The sequence below is a fragment of the Myodes glareolus genome, chromosome 11 (assembly GCF_982192425.1).
Source record: "Myodes glareolus chromosome 11, mMyoGla1.1, whole genome shotgun sequence".
NCBI lineage: Eukaryota > Metazoa > Chordata > Mammalia > Rodentia > Cricetidae > Myodes > Myodes glareolus.
In genome coordinates, this window is record NC_142036.1 from 83314447 (window position 1) to 83337488 (window position 23042).

At 39.3% G+C, this 23042-nt stretch overlaps 1 protein-coding gene across 9 annotated transcripts in view; it reads right to left on the reverse strand.

Annotated features, from left to right (window-relative positions):
• Etv1 (ETS variant transcription factor 1) overlaps nt 1-23042 on the reverse strand; it is a 92980-nt gene that overhangs the window by 58356 nt on the left and 11582 nt on the right. For 7 of the 9 annotated variants that reach the window (XM_048415681.3, XM_048415680.3, XM_048415682.3 and 4 more), the window contains one exon: nt 20481-20534. In XM_048415681.3, the coding sequence (XP_048271638.3) occupies nt 20481-20534 (54 nt within the window). Of the gene's footprint in view, nt 1-20425; nt 20535-23042 lie in introns of all 9 variants that reach the window. The other 2 variants (XM_085697727.2, XM_085697728.2) reach the window with 1 other exon arrangement.

Genomic DNA, 23042 nt, shown 5'->3' on the forward strand with positions numbered 1-23042 from the left:
ACAAAAACAGGAGAAATAAGAGACAAGTAAAAAAATAGAAGGCTTGGGAGGGCCACATTCTTTGTAGTCTTTTTTTTATTAACAAATAGTAATAAAACATATTCACAGCAAACAGGGGAATCCCATATCATCTCCCCTTTTCTGTCTAAATAAAAAGGACAGTTTAAACTTTAACATAGTAAAATTACATATAACAAAACAGGTATCAAACAAGATTTACAATTAAAATATTTTTATTATTGATTTTATTGAGCTCTACATTTTTCTCTTCTCCCCTCCTTTCCTCTCCCCTCCCCTCTTCAACCCTCCCCCATGGTCCCCATGCTCCTTATTTACTCAGGAGATCTTGACTTTTTCTACTTCCCATATAGATGAGATCCATGTATGTTTCTCTTAGGGTCCTCATTGTTGTCTGACTGTGATTTGTAGGCTTATTTTCTTTGTTTTATGTTTTAAAATCACTTATGAGTGAGTACATATGATAATCCACAGACCTACAAACACATGATTTTTGACCAAAAAAAAAGCAAAAAATATATAAAATAGAAAAAAGAAAGCATATTTAACAAATGGTGCTGGCATAACTGAATATCAACATGTAGAAGAATGAAAATAGATCCGTATCTATCACCATGCACAAAACTCAAGTCTGAATGGATCAAACACCTCAACATAAAGCCAGCCACACTGCCCATTTTGTCATTTTTTAATCATATACAATATCATCTACTGTACAAGAGTGACATCAAAATTCTAAGTTTAAGTCTCTACTGACAAGTCCAGCCTATGCAAATGAAGCAGGAAGCAAACAAGCCAAACACAATGATAAAGAAAACCAAACAAGAAAGACTTAGATCTGCTTAGCCATAACCAGGAGATCAGCAGTAGGCGGACACTGTGATAAGACGCTTACATAAGAATTTGACTTTGCAAGCATTGTAAGAACAAACTGCAAATATGCAGCTCACATTTCCATAGCTAAAGGACACATTAGGCTCCAAGGAAACTGATACTTAAATAGATAATTTCAGAACGCTCTTACATTTTTGTAAGCAGCTTTTGCAACTGCTTTGATATATACACTATCATCTATCTATCTATCTATCTATCTATCTATCTATCTATCTATCTACCTACCTATCTATCTATCTATTATTTATTTTTCTGTAAGAACAAATCCCCCATTTTAAAGTTGAGAGTTATTATCATAAATGAGCCAGGTCACATTACAGGGGGGATTTAAGAGGGAACTCTCATTCACCTTCACAATCTTGAGAATGAACAGTTACTGAGAAGCCCTCTAGACACAGATATTTAGCTTGCTAAATCAGATTTCATTACCTTACAGCAATCAATAACAAGGCATTTATACAAAATTATAATTATATTTGACTGAGATGATATGACAGTTGGAACAGTTGGAATTTATAATCAATAGTTATCCAAATGCTCATTATTGCCTGTTCTTTTTACTTATGAGATATTCTCAATTCTTGCTCTGCTCATAGACTAAGAGAGTTTTCTACAAAATGTATAGAAAAATCACTTTTAGAATCATTCTTTACTGATACAGGTTCTCAGTGGCCAGGTCAAAGGACCCCTCCCCCTTCTCTTCTGCTCTCGAGCCTTACTGCTACAATGCCCACAAATCTCTTAAGGCTTTAGTACCGGACGACACCACAAAGTAAGATCCAGCAGGAATGGAGCCAGATCCGAGGGGAACAGAGGCATCTCACCTGCCACTCATTTAACTCCACAGCAAAAGTGTCATGGCAACACTCCGGTGGAGATTTTTTACTTTGACTTGCTAACTACAAAGCAGAATAAATTAAATTACAGCTTATGGCACAAACGGCAGAGCATAGAGCACAGTAATATAACCACGGTGTCCAGGAACTGTCAGAAATGGAAAATCACACCACAGACACAAAGATATTCAAACATTATCAATATTTTTCCTCTGATCTTGATTGGCATATTTTGTGGTACCATGAAAACACACATAGTAGTAATCCTTCTACAGAACAAGATTTTCTGTTATTCAGTGTACACAGGGGCACTAACTGGAAAGTAACTTCTATATTTGGCATTATTGTTTTACAAAATGTTCACTCAAATAAATATTAGTTTCCAATAGCTTCTAAATCTTTAAATGCAAAGATGTGTTTATTATTTGATAAGGTCTAAGTGACATGTCTAAGCTATAAAGTATTTTAATTTCTTGCTGCTTTCTTTAAAACTGTCGAAATTTTATTTATTGCTATGTTGACCTACTGAAACTTAAATTTGTCCTTTTGGAATTCTTCTATACTAGATGAGACAGAATAAAGATGAAAGCAGGTCATGACTCCAGGCATATCGCTTTCCTATAATTTAGTGACCAAAGAGTGACAGTGACAATTAGCCTTCTTGTTTACATAGTATAGGAGGTTGCGATAGAATGGATTTCCCCCCACATTTCCCTTTCGGTTTTCCCCCAGAATCATAATCTAATACTTTGGCGAATCTTTTGCTGTCTCCAAATATAAGGGGCCATGAGCAACATTGAATGCTGGAAACAGGTGACAGATCCAGCAACTTATACTAACACTTAAAGGTGTGTGTGTGTGTGTGTGTGTGTGTGTGTGTGTGTGTGTGTGTGTGTTATAGCCCTTGTTGTTACTGATAGTTCCACGAAACTCAAAAAATATGAAGATGAAAGCATGCTACTCTGCTTCCAAGTGTGCTAAAAAAGGTGGACTGATAAGCTTGGGGAAAGCACATGGGTACCAACTGCAAAATGGTCGCAAGATCGCATAATAGGCTGTTTTGCATTCTCCTCCTGGCCCCTTTGAGGTAAACAGAGCTTTGTAAATTGAGGGTGTGCAGACGATGGGCTTGGCTCTCCTCTTCTCCCACTACACATCAGACTCCAAAAGAAATTATAAAATCCCCAAAGTATATTCATTATTTAATATGTATTGTTCTAAGTATGGTTAATTGAGTACAAGTGTGCTGATATGTTAAAATAAACACTTGAAATAAAGTTTTTGGTTTTTATCTTTCCTCTTTCTCTTTCTCAATGCAGTGTTAGCTAACTTCACCCTGAGAAATTTCCAGGTTCACTTTTTCACCAGATAAGTTCTAAGTGCATCTGATGTACTTTTGCTAGTCCACAGAATTTGACTAGTTCCCACGTACGAACCTTACACCTGGGAAATGGGAAAACCCCATTGTCTAATGTCCATCTCTGCATTCGGACACTGGGCCTAGTCTCTCTGAAATGCAACAAATGCACTTACCTATCAGGAGCATTAACACCTGGTCTTCATCCACCCCAAAGACCCACACTTCATTAACAAAATGAGTGGCAAACAGAAATATTTGGGATATTCTCTGCCGAGAGAAGTCTGCCACGATTTAGCTACTTTGGTCTACTTTTGTCACTTTTGCCCTGACCAAAATGTTTACTTTAAAAAAAAAAAACTTCAGTTTTGGCACAACTCCACCTGATGGGCACTGGTTACAAGTAATTCTTGAGGAAACTCTATCTGTAGTTGGTCATAGTGTGCCCACACTTAACTTCTCTGCAACATAATTTTATTCCTTGAAAAAAACATAAAATACAAAAGGACATGGTAGTTTCTACTAAATTAGGTTGTCGTGAAAAATCAGATGTCTTAAGACACAGTGTGCTTAGAAGAAGTTGCAGCACCCAGTGAGCCCTAGGCAAGAACTGTTAGGGTCCAGCAAAGCACAGGCAGAATGTTGAGAAATCTCTAGGTTCACGTCATTTTATTTGTCTCTAAGCCTGGTTTGTGGTTGAAGAGCTTGCTTTGATTTCGTCCTGCAGCTTTTTTCAATTACTCCAATTCATATTGACAAGGAGAAAGAAAAATCAAGCAAGTAGAGAATTTAGGGTGTACACCAGCAATCTGTCTGGGTTTCATTGTGAATATCATAGAGATTGTACTAATAATAAATGCTCTGGACAAACTTCTCCTCATTCTATCTTTGCTCTCCTCACCCTTTGGAAGACGCAGAAATGAAAGCAATGGTGCAGTTAGTGACTTGCCAGGATTATAGTTAATAGAAGGGAGACTTACATGATGGCTTAGCTTGCTCCCATGTCTGAAAAACGTGAGTTTAATCTCTATAGCCAACATAGTAGAGACAAAAACTGACACCCTCTGAACTCCATTTGTGAGTCAAGGCACACCCACATATGTACACATACACACAGACAAAACAAAAAGAAAGAAGTAGAGGGGAAATTGAGCCTGGCGTGCAGGACTTCACAGCTCTGTGAATTTATCGTACCTTACCATTATTTAAATATTTTGAGCATACCTCTCTTCTTTCTCCAAGCTTCTCAGAATTCATTCTGAAGGCAAGAATCAGGGTTTTTTTTTTTTACATAAAAACTAGTTTTCATATAAATGAATAGCCATTATCTTGACATTCTAATCATACAAGTAAAACCAAAACCTTTTAAAATACAATGACTTAAAACTAGCTCTAAAATGGTGAGTGTTTAAGGAAACAAAACGGTTGTTGTTGTTGGTATCCATTTGGCAACCGTGACTATAGTAAAGAAAACACTTAGAACACTGTGCTCAGAAAACACTGCTGCACAAACCAGAGAACAAGCAAGGCCTTCCGTAAACTTGAAATGCACTTGTTAGATCTGTCGTGCTTGTTCTCTTTCACGGGAGTGGGAGTGATCTCTAACGAGAACTGCAACAACCTAGGAATACATGCTTCTTACATGTGTACCAGCAATGACGTCACAAAACCTTGTCTTTGATTGCTACACTAATCAGACACAATCACCTCACATTTCTTTTCAACTATTGGCTTTGCTATCTAATTTTTCATTCCTATTCACTATCTTATAAACTTCTCTGGGTTATTGATATTGTCACATTTGCACAGAGCTGCTGAGTTTTTCCAGACTAAATGTTAAAATCTTGACAAAATACAGCTCCTTCACACATTATATCCAACCAACTCCCTTCAACATTTATTTAGAAAACTGGAAAAGAGTGGCAAGTCCAGATGTAAACTGTACTGCCAGGTGTTCAGGGTGTGTGCCTGCTGTACTGCCGGGTGTGCAGGGTGTGTGCCTGCTGTACTGCCGGGTGTGCAGGGTGTGTGCCTGCTGTACTGCCAGCTTTATTGTTGCCTTCTAAGATGGTAGGTGTTTCAAGATCTTCCTTCGAGGCTAAATAGTCCTCGGATGCTAGCCTTCCATTCAGTGGGCAGGAAACCTAGCATCTACTCCTAAATATGCTCAGCATAGTGATGTCAACTAACTGTTAGAATGTCAGTCTAAGTTGCTTTTCTGTGATTGGCATCCCTTGCTAAGACAGTTAAGAACCGTCACTGGAAATTTTGGTCAAACTCCTCTAATCCTGTTGGAGCACAGTGCCTCTTTCGCAGCTAGAAAATATCTATTTTACATGGGTGATCTTTGGCCCCCCACAATGTCAGCAGCCAATTGCTTTTAAGAGGGTTTCATGGAGCCTGCATGTAAAGTGGAATAACAACCACCCCAATGGAATAGTACCAATAGCAAAGTTCCTGTGAATATTTTATTCTTTAAATAGAGATAATCATAGAATTAACACCCTTCTGATGTAGTTCTCATCCTGATTATTACTATTTAACTGGTAATTTTTTTTCTTCAGGCTGAGTGAATACTATAATTATTATGCATTGCATTGTAAAGGTTACATCTTAATTGAAAAATCACATTTTTCCCTCAATGAATATATCAACTTCAAAATCAACAAAAACACTGAAGATGTAGGCAGTTTTACTAGACTCACAAATTAGCATGTTCTTGATCAACCAGCATTCATAACCTGATGCGTAAGATGCTAGCAGAGCCTATAATTGTGTCTGTATTACAAGAATCAAAACAGTCTAGCTGAACTTTCTATTCATGCAGTCCCACGATCTGCATGTCAACAGGCTTAAAACAATATTTCTGAGTTTCCTCTTAGGGTCCCTGTGACTGTCCCCTGAGCTACTTGGTGTGATCAACAGAAAGGGTCCCTGTTCTGGCCACCATTTTACAGTGTGTGTGTGTGTGTGTGTGTGTGTGTGTGTGTGTGTGTGTGTGTGACCCAAAAGTTAGGAGTTGCCCATGCAAGTGCCAAGCACATGGCCAAACAAACAAACCTATTATATGACACAAAGTAGTAAGTGGATCTCAATGAACACTTATAATATGAATAATACGACTGAGGTAGTCCTTGCCCATGCAACATCACAGAAACACACAGATACATTGTCGTGTTATACCTGGGCCACCCACTGTATGGTAGTACCTAGTCCTTTATATGCATGGGGTAATTAAGCCACCATGACCTTACCCTGCATGCATCAGGTCACATATCTAATCAAGCACAGAGATTTGAACTTAGGTGTGCAGGGACAGGACACTGCATTCAGATCCTTGGGTGAAAACCATGATGATTAAAGTATATTGCTCCAGTGTCTACAGCATCATCACTACATGTAGCAGAAAAGGGATTTTTAAAAGCAGTATCAGATAAAATATGATAACAAATGAGGCATTCAATTAATTTCAGCAGATATTAGCAAACATTTTGTCGTCATTATACATTGCCCAAAGATAAACAGTGCCCAACTAAAATGTTAAACTATCCTTTGGGAGCATCATTATTTTGTTAAGCAAACGTTCAGGATTCCTGATGCTGAAGTCATGTATACACAGGACTTAACCACATTTCTCCAAGTCAAAGCACAAGGGCTGACATTTCCATAGGTTAATAAGGAACTCAGGATGCTGCCCACTCCACCCTTGCTTTCTGTCTATGCATTGTTTTGTCCATTTGGGATAAATTAGATGAATCCTATAAATAAGAAAATGCATATTTTGTTTTCCATTTCCTTTACTGCATTTTATGAGTATGTAAATGTATACATGCATACGTGCATGTGCCAAAAATACTTACATAGAACCCACTCCCTTAAACAGTAGCAGCTCAGTGAATGCCAGTCTAGCAATTTGCTGCAAAGAACAGAACAGAAAATGCTACAAGGTGTGTCTTGATGATGTCATACATACACCCATGAAACTCTGGGAACCATTGAACTTGTGTGAGTCTTGATAGGTATGCCTACATTCCAAGGTCATGCTGCTAAGGAAATCAGGTGTGAAATGGGAAAATGGCCCACAAACTCTAAGATGCCAAGGAGATGCCAAAGATCAGTGTTAACGACCAGTACAGTATTTAGTTCCTAGCACCTAGCTCAACTCCTGGCACCGTGAAGGGGCATTGGCTTAAGTTGTTTCTCTTTACACAAAAGCCACAGTACAGATGGAATTAAAAGAATAAACTGAATATGATCAAAGCAAAGATGATAAAGTTTGTTAAAATCCATGTTCACTTAACAATCTAATTCTCGTGAGCAAAAGCAGATCTTCAAGTTTTGTGATCGCTGTAGGCTTAGAAGATATTACAATACTACATTTAAATACAAACAATATTGTTGTGTTCCTGTATGTATGTGAAGGTTTTGCCTCTTCCTCTCCCTCCCTCTCTCTTTCCTTCCCCCTTCCTCCGCCTCTTCTTCCTCCTCTTGCTCTGCAAACACACACACAGACACACATACACTTATTCATTTAAAGAGTTGGTGATGATTAATAATTAACAAAATATTAAGAGATATGAGTATAGTTTTATGTAGTATGCAGGTAGAGGCATTTATATACAGGTTTGTATATGTTATACACATGCATAAATTCAGCCCAACTTCTACACATAAATACCAAGATAGGCTTGTACGTCCTACAAGCATTCTCTCTTAACCTTCTGAAACTGCCATTGAAAAGCCCAGGGCCTAAATTTGCACTTTGATCAATGGATACCTTCGTCACAGAATGGCATGACTGAAGCTTATTGATTAACTGATAACCTTCTAATGCACCATCCTTTAATCTGCAATACAACCAAGAGCGAGAGCAGAGCTTTCAGAAAGGAAAACACTGTCTGATTATCCTGGAAGAAAGCACCGCAAGAGACATCTGAGGTGGGCAGAAACATCCAAAACAACAGAGCCACGTCCTCCAGTTCCTTGGCTTTCTAGGCAGGCCTGGGACAACTGCATCACCTGACGGTCTGGCCCCATGCCAACGAATGGAAAGTAGTCAGATGAAATCAACATAGAGAGGCTGTTGTGTCCATGAAGACAGACGAAAACAACATCTACCAGAGAAAAAAGTTCCCATCACAGCAAGATTACTGTTTGAAAGGGATGGCAAACCCTGCTCAGAGTGGACTTCAGTGCTCCTCACACATCTTCTAGGAAGGGGTCATTGTAAGGGCAGCCTGCGCTCTTGATAGTGTTTGACAGAACTTTTGCTAGCAAGTCTGCAGCTGAGGAAATTCTCAAAACAGCCTCTAAAGCTTCAACACTAAACATCAGTGTCGAAAAATGCAGGGCAAAAAGTGGAGAAAAGGGGATGCATGCTTCTAATCCAAGTTTATCTACAGCTTTATAGATCCTTGATGGCAGCTGATGTAAATTATCTAAATAACAGTAAAATAAGAATTACGTATATGTATGTATGTTATATATATTATATATAACACATATAGCTATAGAATTGAAGTAGATGAAAAAGTTGAGCACAGCATAAACTGCATTGATTCATCTTTTCATCTGTTCTATTTTTGTGCTCATAAGGCAGAAGGTTATAAAAATAAATTTTAAACAAGCAAATGTACACTATCATATTCTAATATTACAAACAGATAATTTTGATTTAAAGAAGTTTTACCTTTTTTTTATTTTGGATTATAGGGTTTTTTTTTTTTTAATTTTCTACTTTCCTGGCACACAATCTTCTTGTAAAACCAGAGAGAACCCAAGAACTCTTTTGGACTTCAGTATTTCAACTCTAACTTTACAAAGTTGATATCATTCACTTACAGTATCAACCAAAGCTCTGGGCTCGGGTGAAAATGGATTGACTTCATCCTAGGAACTCACTACTGCTACAGTACTCCCAGCAGGCTTGCTGGTCTCTCTGTCTGCCTTCTCTCTCCCTCAGTTCCTGTTTTGGAGTCTTGCTTGTTTGCTTCTGATTCAGGGTCTTTGCCAAAACATAAAACCCAGAGTAGTCTTGAACTTGTGATTCTCCTGCCTCAGCTTCCACAGTAGTTGGGATCACAAACCTGTGCCCTCTAGCATTCTGCTTGAGGTTTCTGCTGCTGTGGCTTATACACCCATGGCCCACCCAGGTCTCCTGAGCTCCAGACACAAATACCTCTGCATTAGAAGCAGACAAATGCTCGGGGCCTTCATAAACATCCTTCGCATTTAAATAAACAAGAAAACAAATCTTCAATACAGTGAAAGCTAAGCACACCTCCCCAAATGATAGCTGGAACTTGCAAACGCCAACCTTGCCATCTTGTTTGCACAATTAAACCAAATGAGTTACCCAGTGAGTGTTCTCAGAGCCTATCACTTCCTAGAAGATTTCTTTTGCCTTACCTAAGTCTCTTTTAATTCTTCAGACCTTAATGAGAAGAATTTTCAAAAGTATCAGTGCCCTATATGAACAATCTTTATTAATCATAAATGTCTTCGTGTGTGTGTGTGTGTGTGTGTGTGTGTGTGTGTGTGTGTGTGTGTTGCCAGAACTCAAAGATACATGCATCTTACTCTACCATTGATCAGTTTTCATAGCCTTTGTTTTGTTTTGGTTTTTCTCAAGGTAGAAATAGTTTTGATGTTTGTAGGTGGTCTAAGGACTGGTTGTCCAAGAAGGAAGATTATCACAAACTAAGCAACTGGGAGTCAAGAGCCAAACTGCATAACGTCATGCATCCCTTGATTTGCTCCTTTGGTTATATTATGCTCTCTGAATTTCTCTTTCAATAAAACAAGAACAATGCCAAATAGTTTTTCAGTATTATACTAAATAGAGATCACTGGAAAACGTATTTTGAAACAGAAGCATAAATTAATATTTATTAGAGGGCTCTAATCTGAAAACTAGGTTTAGTTCTAATGCTGCATGCTTACAGTCTCCATAATTCCTCAAAGGAAAGTGAAACAGAAGAACAAAGCAGATGTTTACATCAGCTTTCTGACAAAGGCACCTATGCAGGAAGGTTTAAAAACAAAATTCTAACTACCCAAGATATTAGTCATTCAATCAGTCAATACCCAGTGAAGACCTACAGCATGTGATTCTGACAAAGATGAATGGGATATGACCCATCGAAAGCCAATTGAAACAGGTGTAGAGTCAGGGAGTAGATGAACCCACACCGACACACAGGAACTACTAAGTCTAAGACATTAACTAAGAAGCACTATCTGAAGTGGATCAAAAGGAACAATTATGGTCTCAAATCACAGAGAAGAGAATTCTGTACATGGCAATAATTAACATTAAAACAGAGAGCTGGGGTGTAGCTCAGGGGTAAAGCATTTGCCAAGCATACAGCATGCACAAGGCCCCAGTCTGATGCCGTCACTGAAGAACGAAACTACCCCCAAACAAAAAGTCATAAACAACAAACTACAGCATATACTCTTTAAAAACCCACAGGATAATGACTGGTGTGAGACAAAGAGAGGTAGGGTCTACAAACTGGAGACCCAATGAGTACACCAATGTGTAAGGTGTACCTTGTGGAAATAAATGTAAAATTAAAGGGACAAGACTTAGCCACATTTTTATGCATATAGTAATAGATCCAAATTTGAATATATAATAATAACTGTACATAGATAGACAGCTCCACTCACAGGACTTAAGACAAACAAGACTGGGTTGGATCTACATTTGTCTATAAGGTGCAGCAAGATTGGACGTGCTGTGATTGCTGAGATCTTTTGCCTGGTTGCTTACCACATACCAGGCACAGAATAGGGCTTCCAATCGTGTTTGGTGCATAACTAAGCTTGCAGTCTTATAAACTGATTGTACTTCTGTATTGACTGTACAGGCAAGTACTCAATACAGGTAACAGTAACGTTAACAAGGTGGTAAGACCTGTGCTCAGTTGTTCTTGTTGCATGTTCCAAAGCATTCCCAATTCTCGAAAGAAGACTAAACTGACACATTTATCAAGTTTGTATTTAATCCCAGAACTAGCATTTGGGAGAGGAATGTGACAAGGTCATCCTCAGTTTCAAGGTCATCCTCAGCTATACATCAAGTTCAAAGTCAGACTGGCTACACGGCACTCTAACAAGAAATTTGGGAATTGTTTCACTATTAAAAGAATTATTCCTAGTTTAAAGTTGCAGGATGACAGACTATGAATACAGAGTGCATTTGTAAGAACATAATCATCTCAATATTTACTAAGAGAAATACAGACATAGATTCTGGTCTGTAGTTCAGTGGGGGATTGTCTGCTAGCATGCACAAGATCCCAAGATCAAACTTCAGTAAGAGAACAATGACAAATATAAATATATAAATATAATGTCTATAAAATAATATCTATAAAAATATAAATATCTAAATACAGAATTCCCCTGCAATGTAAGAGATGACAAGGAAGTCATCATAATTCAAAGCTTTTCTACAGGTTCCAAAATCATTTGTACCACAATTGTAAAGTATAATTGTAGGCAACTGTGAAATGCATGTTATTTAAATGGCCTGATATGCCAGCTACAGCATGAAGGGGTTTTTGTTAAACTAGTTTTTAAATGATATTTGAGTGAGGCATGATGGCATTAATCGCTTTATCCCATCCTTTGTTAATGCCTCTAATGCTAGCTCTTGGGAAGCAGAGACCGGTGGATCTATGTGAGTTCCAGACCAGCCTGGTCTACACAGCGAGTTCTGGGACAACCAGGACTACAGAAGGAGATTTGGTATTAATAAAATAAAACAGTATTTGAAAGCTTGTACACAAAACTATTTCACCTAAACATTTATTTCTGTTAAAAATGTCACCAAACAGTTTTTCTCTAGTCACTTACAATATTTTATGAATAGTTATATCAATAACTAATAATAACCCCTGCTATTGTTAAATAAAAATCATACTTGATGGAGTGCAACTTGTTATATTTTAAAAAGTGACAATATTAAACTAACATTCTAACTTCATGAGACACAGCACAAAGTCTCAATGTAAAAGAAAAAACAAACAAACCCAATAACAGACAAAAGCAAGTAATGAGCCATGGGTCTAAGTGGGTATTTCTTGTGGTAAATGGAAGCAAGGGTGAGAAACGCAGACACAAAACTCCTTAAGCAACAGCAGATGCACAAAACTGCATAAAGGTGCCCATGACATCTGATTTCATGATTATTTACGTACTTTGTAGAAAAAAATGTTTACAAATACTAATAAATGCCATATCCTGGACCAAACAGTGAATGAGACTGGAGCGGATACTGTGTGTACACGATGGAACTCTGGGACAAGGACTACAGTCAGGTTCTACCCTCTCCCTCCAGCCAGATTGTTTCATCCTTCATAAGCCCAGTTAGTGCATAGCAACCTGTCTATTTAATACTGAGTGAACTTCGACCAACGATGTCACAGATCACTCATCTCTAATTTGTTACTAATTATAGGCAGGAAGCATGGAAAGCACTTGTTACCACACTTCTTTTGAACATATTTTAGAAGTAAGTTTTTAGGGCTGCTGCTGCATCAGTGCAAACTGAAGGAGCAGGGGACTAAGAAAGACAAAGCTAACCACTTGGGCTGAAGTAAGCACTTTCAACCTTCAGCTATATTGGTATAGCAAACCTTAGGACTGTTAGGCTAAAAGTCTTGCTTTGATTTTCGTTTTTTCCCTTGGGATTATGTCTGATTCACCTACCTTAGTAAGAAGACACTGATAAAAAAAAATCAAATGTTTTTTGCTGAAGTCTAGAGAATGCATTAAAACCAAGGCTACAGAAATTTTCTAGTTATAAATACATAGCCCTTTGTGGTGATTCTTTCTTCTATAGTAATCACATATATAATTTTTTTTTCCTAAAGTCTACCTTTAAATTCAGGCATGTATTTCTCCCCATTTAGGTGTTAGCCTTTCTCTTGTCCTTTAGCATGGAAAAACTGATAGGAATAAAATGTGGCCTGTGGCTAAGCCAGCTCTATCCCATCCCACAGTTAAGCCAAGTTTGAGTGACATGCTCAAGTAGGTAGCTGACTTTTATTTCTTCTCTTGGACTCAGTGAATTTCGATATCTCTTAAACAAAAATGCTAGCAAGGCAGAATTTGTGTTGGAATTTTCCCCATCTAAGTACTAGGCCCAGCCTAGCTTAGGTTCTAAGAGTAGAGAAGATAAGGCACCAGGTCAGGAACTATAGGGACACAGAATGGTTTTATGTATGCCTAACACTGTGTATATATTGCCTATTGCCTTAGTAAAACATTTGAATTGTGAAAAAGGAAAAAAGAAGCAATGACAATAACCAATGAACAGCAACAAGCCATAGATAAAGGAGTCAGACTTCTCCAGAAAGCTGGGATTCAGCCCTCAGACATGGAGTCTCAGGTGAAGAAAGATAAGACTATAAAAACTATTCTTACTAAGGCAATATGTTTAATGTTGCCTCAAAAATTTGAGAAAAGCAGAGATCGTGAGATCTCATTGAGTTCAAAACCATGCTGGTCTTCACAGAAAGCTCTAGTTCAGGCAGAGCTGCACAATGAGACGCTGTTCCTCCCCAACAATAACATTTAGAGAAAGGAATGGGGTAGAGAAAGGGGAAGGAAATGAGGTTAGAAAGAAAGGAGAGGAAACACCAACAGAACACTAACAAACGTATGGTCTAATGGTAGCAATGGCACTGCTCTGGGGATGCTCCCTCTCTCTGGCCAAAATAAGAGAAGGAAGACCACAAAGTCCTCTTGGCCAATCGAACCCCCAGATTTAGTCTAGGAAGGTGTTAGAACTGAGACTGAGAACAAAGCTTTGACCAGGGTCTCACATTGTACTAGAAAGAAACAGGTGCCGGAAGATGTAGCTTACTAGAAAGGTGAAAAGTTAAGAAAAAGTCAGTACAAACCATAGGTACAGCTTTCCAAAATAACTTAGTGAAAGCCTGCGTAGAACCGTTACAAATAGATCTACAGGGCATACGACACCGCTCTGTGAAAAAGTGTGTGCTCAGCTTATGCAAGGCCCTGGCTAGTCCCCAGTATCTGCCCTTCAAGGAAACACTGGACAAGAATCAGATTTCTTACAGGAACTTTTAAATATATGTCCTCTACTGCCCAAATATTCCATGTAGGTGTTGTTCCTAATTAAAAAAACAAAACAAAAATAAAACTTGGAGAGAATTTTATTGTGGCTTTTATTTACGCAAAGGCATCACCACGTAGTAATTGCTTTTAAAAGACCGATTGCCTACCCACTGGCTTGTCTTGACTAATAATAGATGCTCCACTAGTCCTGTATTATGCATGGAAGACAGAGGGAAGCGTTTGAAAATAATCAGTTTAGTAAACATGTGAGGTTATTCCTCCAAGGCCATCATTCCAATTGCTTTGCATTCCACTGTCCCTTGAGAGGAAGACAGGGTAGAGCTCTAAGGTGTGCCCTGCTGGGAATGCCGCAGCACTCCAGAGAACATCCTGAACTTAGAATGTGTCCACGAACATTGACCATCTTGGGAATTCCTACAGAGAAAGACCAAAGTGACTAAAGTCACCTAAAGAAAAAAAATAGTTGTGAAGATAATGTATAGCTGTGGAGTGAACAAAATTAAGGATAGATTTTAAGACTATTGCGATATGACTACATTTAAAATGTTAATTGATAAATGATTGATAAAATTTTAAATCCATATTTATAAAAAATTTAGTTTATTTACCATCCATTACTCCTGGAACACACTCTGTAGACCATGCTGGCCTTGAACTCACAGAGATCTGCCTGCCTCTGCCTCCTGAGTACTGGGGTAAAGTTGTATTGTGCCACCATCCAGCTTATCTTTTCAAATGATATTCTCTCTCTCCTTTCTCTCTCTCTCTCTCTCTCTCTCTCTCTCTCTCTCTCTCTCTCTCTGTGTGTGTGTGTGTGTGTGTGTGTGTGTGTGTGCATGGATGTGGACGTCCTTTTAGAAGTGAGCTCTCTCCTTCCACTGTGTGTATCCTGAGAATATAACTAAGGACATCAGACCAGGCAGCAAATATCTTCATCCACTGAGACATCTTGTTAACCATACATTCCCATGTTAAAATAAACTTTGAGGTCCCTTTTCCAAAGAGATACTTTATTAGTTCCTCACTAAAGTTACAATATATCATAAAGTCTATGTCTAGGTTATGAAAATGTATAGGCATAAAACAAACAATACATACAAACCATTTATTTCCTGGAATGAATTAATTAAAAGTTATTTGTCATTATTTGTTTTATTTTGCCTATCCTTGCTTCAAAATTTAGAAATTCTCAAAAATTAGTCAGCAATAGTATAATATTGCATTCCAGATTTTAAATTCAAATAGTTTTTTAATAAAAATAAGAAATGTTGGCTGGGCAGTGGTGGCACATGCCTTTAATCCTAGAATTTGGGAAGCATGGTCAGACTGATTTCTGTGAGTTCGAGACCAGTCTGGTCTACAAAGTGAGTTCCAGGACAGCTAGGGCTGTTACACAGAGAAACCTTGTCTCACTGAAAAACCAATAAATAAAAGAAAGAAAGAAAAAAGAAGTGTTCAGAAACTATTTTAGAAATTCCCAGGTGTTCTAGTTTTGTATCTGTTCAGTTTTGAAATGTACTTAAGTACGGCAGAGACTATAGGTTCTTTGAGTATGTCTAGAGTGTTGAAGGAAGCTTTGCTGTTAACTTTGCTAATTTTGCTTTACCAAAGGACTGTAGCAATAAAGACATAAAGAAATGTCTTGTTTTGTGGCAGTCTGTAAGGAAATACAATTGTCTATGTTCATCTTGGGGAAATGTGGAAATGATATGCCACATTTGGGGTGAACAGTTTCTTCCTTTCCCTAACAGTAAAATCCTTCTGTCCCACTAAGCATCCCCAGACAGAAAGCCCTTCAGAAACCAGATTACCTCTCCAATCTAGTTTCTGGGAACTGCTTCATGAAGAAAGCCTTCCTTCACTCCCAGCCCAAACACTCTACTGCTTTCTTCAAATCATTCTTTTATTCTCTCCTTAGTACCATGATGTAGGAGTCCCCTCTTTTGCTGTGAATATCACTGGTTAATAAAGGAACTGTCTTGGGCCTGCACAGAGAATAGAAGAAAGGGGAAAACTAAACTGAATGCTGGGAGAAAGAAGGAGGAGTTAGAGAGAAGCCATGTAGCCCCCGTCGGAGATCTTTACCCAGTAAGTCACAGTCACTTGACAATATACAGATTAATAGAGATGGGTTAGTTTAGGAAATGAGTTACTCAGAAATACTCTCAAGCTATTGGCCAAATACTATTGCAAATAATAGGGTTTCTGTGTGATTATTTCGGGCCTGAGCCGTCGGGAAACAAACAAGCAACCTTTTTTGCAATAGTATCAAGTGAAATTAGCTGGACAGCATCAGCTGAATAAATGGTTTGGTAAGGCAGTTAAAACTTGAAATAAGCTATGCCTGAAACTTGAGTTTTATGAGACCATTTTAGAATTATGATTACCCTTCGTTTATGCCTCTTTTATAAAGAAAGATGTTTCACTTACACGTTTCAAGGTCTCATTAACTTGACAATACTCAGTGGTGAAAATGACATTGTGATATTTAGGATAACTGTTTTAATTCCAGTGCACCTGTAACAGGCCTGTGATGTTGAATATGGCATGACCCTCACTCTTTGGAAATTCACAGTCTCTGGGCCAGGTATGAGGACTGATCCCTTTCCTGCTAGCACAGGAAGGCGGAACAGATAGACTCAAACTCTCTGAGTCTGAAAATAGTCTGTTCTACATACTGAGTTTCCTGCCAGCACAGGCTAACTAGTGAGACCATGTCTCTTTAAAAAAAAAAAAAAGAAAGAAATCTATAATTCTCTAATACAATAGATATCAGAAACACAATGCTGTAGGGTAACTCTATAAGATGGGGCAGCAAGAAAAAGCCAAGAAAGACTAACAAGATGTATTCTGAACTGAGTGTGGAATAAGACCGCCAAAAGGTCACAGTAAAATCTTTTAAAGCAATATGAGGTGTAAAAAGTGTGTCACGCTTGAAGAATTGAAAATTGAAAAAGACTAAAGTATAGAAACAGCTAGAAGGGACAGAGTACCAGAGGCACAAGAGTCAAACACCTGAGTTGAAGAGAAGGTCAAGGCCTGGGTTATAGAACAATTTTCTGCAGAGCTCAAGCCTAAGGACTTTGTCCAGCAAGAAGAACAAGGAGAAAATTAACAAGGCCAGAAAACTGTGTGTGGATGCAAAGGGCAGTCTGGAAGGAGAAAGGATCACAGGCAAGAAAAACAACCTCAAAACCTAGTCCCGACCTCTTTGGCATCAGCCTGAGAAGGCAGGAACAGAGGGGGACAGGGATGGAACAGGTCAGAAATTTGAGATGCTTCTGAGAGGCAGAATGAACAATTCAGTAAGTGCAGGGTTTTGCAAAGAGCTGAAGGTATCGTGTAAAATAGGGATTTCCAGCTGGGTCAGCAAGGTCTTCATTCAGGATAGCAGAACCTAAGAGACAGAATTTGCTTCAACTAGGCACATTGTTGCATGCCTGTGATCCCAGCGTTTGGGAGGTGGAGGAAAATGAGGAGATCATTTGTGATCATCCATGATAGTGAGTTTGAGGCCACCTTGGAAATTTATAAGACCCACCACAAAAATATAAAGAAAAACAAAACAACTGTTGATCTGGAAAAACACTGGTCTTTCTGATGTGAATTCTCGATAGAGTTTCAGGCTGAAATTCTAAACACTGTTTTACTCCACCACACAGTGGAGGGTGCAGGGAGATCCCAGAGGTATCCTCCAGAGGATCCTTGTGGGATGCGGACGTTAGGGGGGACGATGGGAGGGACAGCAGAGAAGAGACCAAAGATGGAAATAACGGCATGGTGGGCGTGGCTGCTCAGAGCCTTGCCGATCAGAAAATAACCATCACTCACGTGAGTCTCCAATGATAAGAATCAAATTTAACTGAAAGCAAAACTTCATTTCTGTGGTCCCGCTAACCACATATCATCAGCTTAATAGATGGACAGCGGGTGGAGTCAGAAGGGGAATCAGAGTGGGGGAAACAGAGAAGTAGGGTCACACTGCTGTGACTCAGAGTTTGGGGGGTGAAACACTCTGGGGCAGAAAAGTAGATAAAGAGAGCGAATAAGAAGAGACCAGAAAATCACCATGGAGTGTTGTTTGCTACCCTGACAGCCGGAGCAGTAGTACCTAGTACCGGAGCTCTTGCCAACCTAGTCGGATGTGAAATGACTCAACAAGGCTTCATTCTTGTTGAGGACAGACTGAGCTCGTAGTGCAAAGGAAAAGTACCTTCACAGGAAAGGAAATAGTGGATATGAGTGTTCCCTTCCCAAGCTTTGATCAGTAAGTGTGGGCCTGGCATAGCTCTGGCCCTGAGTCACCGTCCTTCTGAGAGTTTTGAAGGTCTCTAGTTGAAATCTCAGGACTATGTTTCAGAGACACGTGGATTACTTGTACCCAGATTTCAAACAGCACATCGTGCTCTATTCTTTGATCAAAATGAAGGAGATGGAACAATGTTTGCAGGGCTGGGGAGACAGAGGCTATTGCTTTGTGAGTATAGGGTTTCGGGACTAATTGAAAATTCTGAACTGCCTTGATGATGGACGGGCAATCAGAAAGTACTTAATGCCATTGAAAACTATATGTAAGATAATTTAAAATGATAGAATTTGATTTAGGTGCATTTTACTACAAGACTTTTAAACATCAAGCTATACTATGAAGAATTTGAATTATTTTTTCCTACAAGTGAAATTTGTCATCTGGTGGATGAAACTTCACTGAGTCATTTCACATCCAAAGAAACAGGTGAAAACTCTGTCAGTCATCAGGGCCAAACCACCATCTGGAGGGCCCGTTCTTACACCTTTTCTTCTTGACCTCTTAAGTGGCTTTGATTCTTGAGAAAGCTCTAGCCCCCCTCTATGCCTGGGAAGTTTAGGATGACAGACACTGAAAACAGACGCCTGCAGCAAACACCTGTTACTTAAGGTAACATAGGAGTGTGGGAGACCAATGTCTACAGCGTAGGTTTCTCAAGGTGTACGCTGGTAAGAAGCTCTTGTCCCTGTCCACGGCCACTCATCTGATACGATCAACAGTATGAAGGCACAAGGCAGGTTAGTGCTTCAAACAGCACTCAGAGGACAGAGAATGCACCGGACATGTTTCAGGCTGCAGCGTAGTCTTCTCTGTCCAGAGTCGCTTTCACTTTCTACAAACGTGGTTGACTGTGGCCTGCCACAGGCCAGGTATTCAAAGGAAAGTTCGAGAAAGAATTCTTAATCTTCCACAGCCTTAATGATAGAGCTTTGTTGGGACTGTTCTAGCTTATTGTTCCCACTGTAGATTTCTTGCTGTGACTAATATATACACTAAAGCTTTCTCATGTATGTATACATATGTGTATAATGAGAAAACAGCCTCTAGAACACAAGATCCAAGGCTATCCGTGGAGACAGGAACCCACCAGCTATACTGAGACATTCCCTGGGGGATGAGGAATAACTATGCTTCTTCTTCAGATTTACTTCACGGGTCAGTAGCTTCGGTTAACGCTAGAATTGCAGAGTATAAATATCAGCAGTAAACCCTGGGGCAAGTATGTTTGTGCAGGCAAAATGCTCACTCTGCAATTAAGGGAGGGCAAGCCTCCATGAATCACTCTTCCTGCATTCTGGAGGGCCCTGGAGCAAGGCTCGCGGGTAGGAACACAAAAGGAAAGCGATGCTGCAAGAAGCCAATGGCTACTTCCATTGGTGCTGCTGCAGTCTGGAAGCTGAAAACTTCAGGCTAAGAATTAAACCAAAGCGGGATCAAGTGTACGAACATAGAGTAATACAATTAACCAACGCATGTCCGAGCCAAGATCGTTTTACAACTTATGGGATAACTAATTTCACGTGGGTTTTCACCCTGCCTCCCGTCAGCCTCCAGACATTTCCTTGTGAAGGCATTGGCAAAACTGAAGTAAACACTTGCGCATTCACACAACACACCCTGTTTTCCCTCCAAGGAAATGTACTGAGTATGGAGAACGGGGCCAGCATTTCAACACTTCAGCTTTGCTCGCCCACCCCTGGAAGCTTTGTCCAGCTCGTGCACAGATTCTGCTGATGTCACATCCTGACAAATAAAAACACCTCACCACTAGAAGCCAAATACAGCACTGGCACAATGCGAAGAGAGGCTCTAGAAGTTGAAACCAACCAAGGAGAATGAATGAAAGAGACAGGACAGACACAGGGAAATGTGAGAGATGGGGCATGCTGTACTTACCACTTTCAGCCTGAGAGTCTGGCACAAACGTAGAGATGAGGCATGCTGTACTTACCACTTTCAGCCTGATAGTCTGGCACAGACTGCTCGTCATTGTCAGGTACCTGAGCTGAAGAAGAAAAGAGAAAGATTTTGAAAATTAAGAGAGGAACTGCCAAGGCATAAGGAATGTCAAGTCAGATGTGACAAGCGAGGCCTATTTTGAGGGAGCTCAGTCCTGTGATTATTTGCCAATAACCTCCTCTGTAAAACAGTCTTGACAGCCTAGGAACGGAAACGAAAAGGTCCATTGATGGAACTGGAAAACATGAGTGTTTCAGAAATAGCGCGGTAGCAGGTGTGATCCCTCTGACTTTCACCTGCCAGATGGACATTGAAGAGATGGCGAATACAAGGTACAGGGTTCCTACATCCTGCAAGAATGCATCTTGCATAAGTTGTGCTAAAGGCATGCCCATTCACCCACTGCTGGTGCTTAAGATCTCACGGTGAACTACCATATTTTTTTTTAAGTCATGTGCAGCTATCACACAAATCCCCTACATTTTTTTGAAATGACTTCTTTGGGTAAATTCTGTCTCCTGCGAATAAGACTACCATAATTGAAAACATTTGTCCTAAGTTTGTTCAAAACAAGCCATAAAGCCTTAAAAATGAAACATCAGTGACTCGTGCTACGTGCAACAAAGCAATCTATCTTAATAATTGTATTCATAATAAAAATAAACAATGAAACAAATGTCATCTCCTCATGCAAAATATTTTCCTGGCCATGCTAGTCAGCACTGAGGAAAGAGTTTCACCATTTGTGAGACCCTCGGGTCGACTGACTTGGCCTTTGTTGAAGGAGGAGGACTAACTGGGAGACTGAGAAGCATTCGGCTCCAGTCGAAGCCAAGTCCACCCTTTCACCTTGAAATGTGTATTACCTTTGATGGCGAAAGAACTCTACTCAGTCTCGCTAGATATTACTCAGTTTTCAAACACAAACAGATATGCATACGTTTTGTGTAAACAAACGACACAACAGAAATCAGGCTACTTGTAACTCGGTGAGCATATAATAAACTGTAGTCATCCTTATTAACTTTCATTGTGATCTCATTAGCTAGAATTACCTTACTAATATTGTATAATACTGTAAAATTTTATCCGATCAAGTCTCATTAAAGCAGATGTCAATCAGATTTCTTTTGAATGAACTTATTCTGTGTGGGGAATGTTAATTGAAATAATCGGCCTGAGCCAGGCATGTAATTCCTGCGTTTGGAAGGCTGAGGCTAGCATGAGGCACACAGGGAGCTCCAGGCTAGTCGAGTCTGCAAGCTGGCACTCTGTCTCAAAAATTAAATATTAACAACAACAACAACAATACCAATCACTCCCCGTTGAAATGGTTCATGATGATGAGTGAGTTAAGAAAAAAATCCATACCAAAAAAAAAAAGGAGAAGAAGAATTTCATGATATAATTCCATGTAAAATCAGAAGACAGCCTCAGTGGGTTTTTCTTCTCTGTGCTCATTTTTGCACATGGAAACATTTTGGTGAGTAAAGCATACGTTACCTCAGTCAAGAATATAACTATCCCTGGATAGTTTTGCCTGGGATTAAAATGTGTATATCACAGAGTTGTTCTCTAATGATTTTCCCTCATACCAATACTTTATGGAAGACAGACCATTCCCCACTGCCAAAGAGAGAAGATTAACCAGCAGTAATTTCAGGTCATAACCGGCACCAACCTGATCAGCTTGTACTAGAAACAAGTTTGTTTCCTCACTCCCCCAGTGTTTGATGCTGAGTTTAACAACTTTCAAGGCAGACAAATTTCGCCTCACAGACTAATAACTTGTCACCTATAGGTAAGTTATTTAATTTCCTTGAATGTCACCTGCCGCCCCTTCCACTGAAATTTAATGCAACAATAAAGGAATTCTTAAAACCAATAAACCAAGTAGTCTAAGTAAAACCTCAGAGAGTTGAATATGTTCTCCCTTACAACTGTCTACCACCTGCTTCCTAAAAGTCACACACAAATGCACTTAGCAGCATTATTGTGGCCAGCTTAGTGTTTTTATAGTTTTACATCTAACAAACATTACTGGACAAGATGGGTGGTGGGGAGCACACCTTTGATTTCAGCACTCGGGAGGCAGAGGCAGGCAGATCTCTGTGAATCTGAGATCAGCCTCGTCTACAGAGTGAGTTCTGAGACAGGCAGAGCTACACAGGAAAACCCTGTCTCAGAAAAAAAAAGAAAAGAAAAGATGGAGGCAGGAAAATGGGGATGAGTTTGCATTCGCTTAGCTTTTGACAACATACTTTTGCTATTGACAACATAGTTTTTGATTTTTCTGCTCAGACCGATGAATCACATATGAAGAAATGTACTTTATAATGCGTTTTTACATCTAAAATAATTAATAATGCTCGAAAACATATTTAATGTAGCAAATAAATAATTAAATCCTCAACTTCTAAAAAAAACAAATCCATATTTTACTTTTCTTTTACCTCTTAACAGATACAGGCCAGGTGTGGCCTTTACTCCTAGCACCTGAGAGACAAAGGCAGGTTGATTTCTGAGCTTGAGGGCATGTTGGTCTATAGAGTGA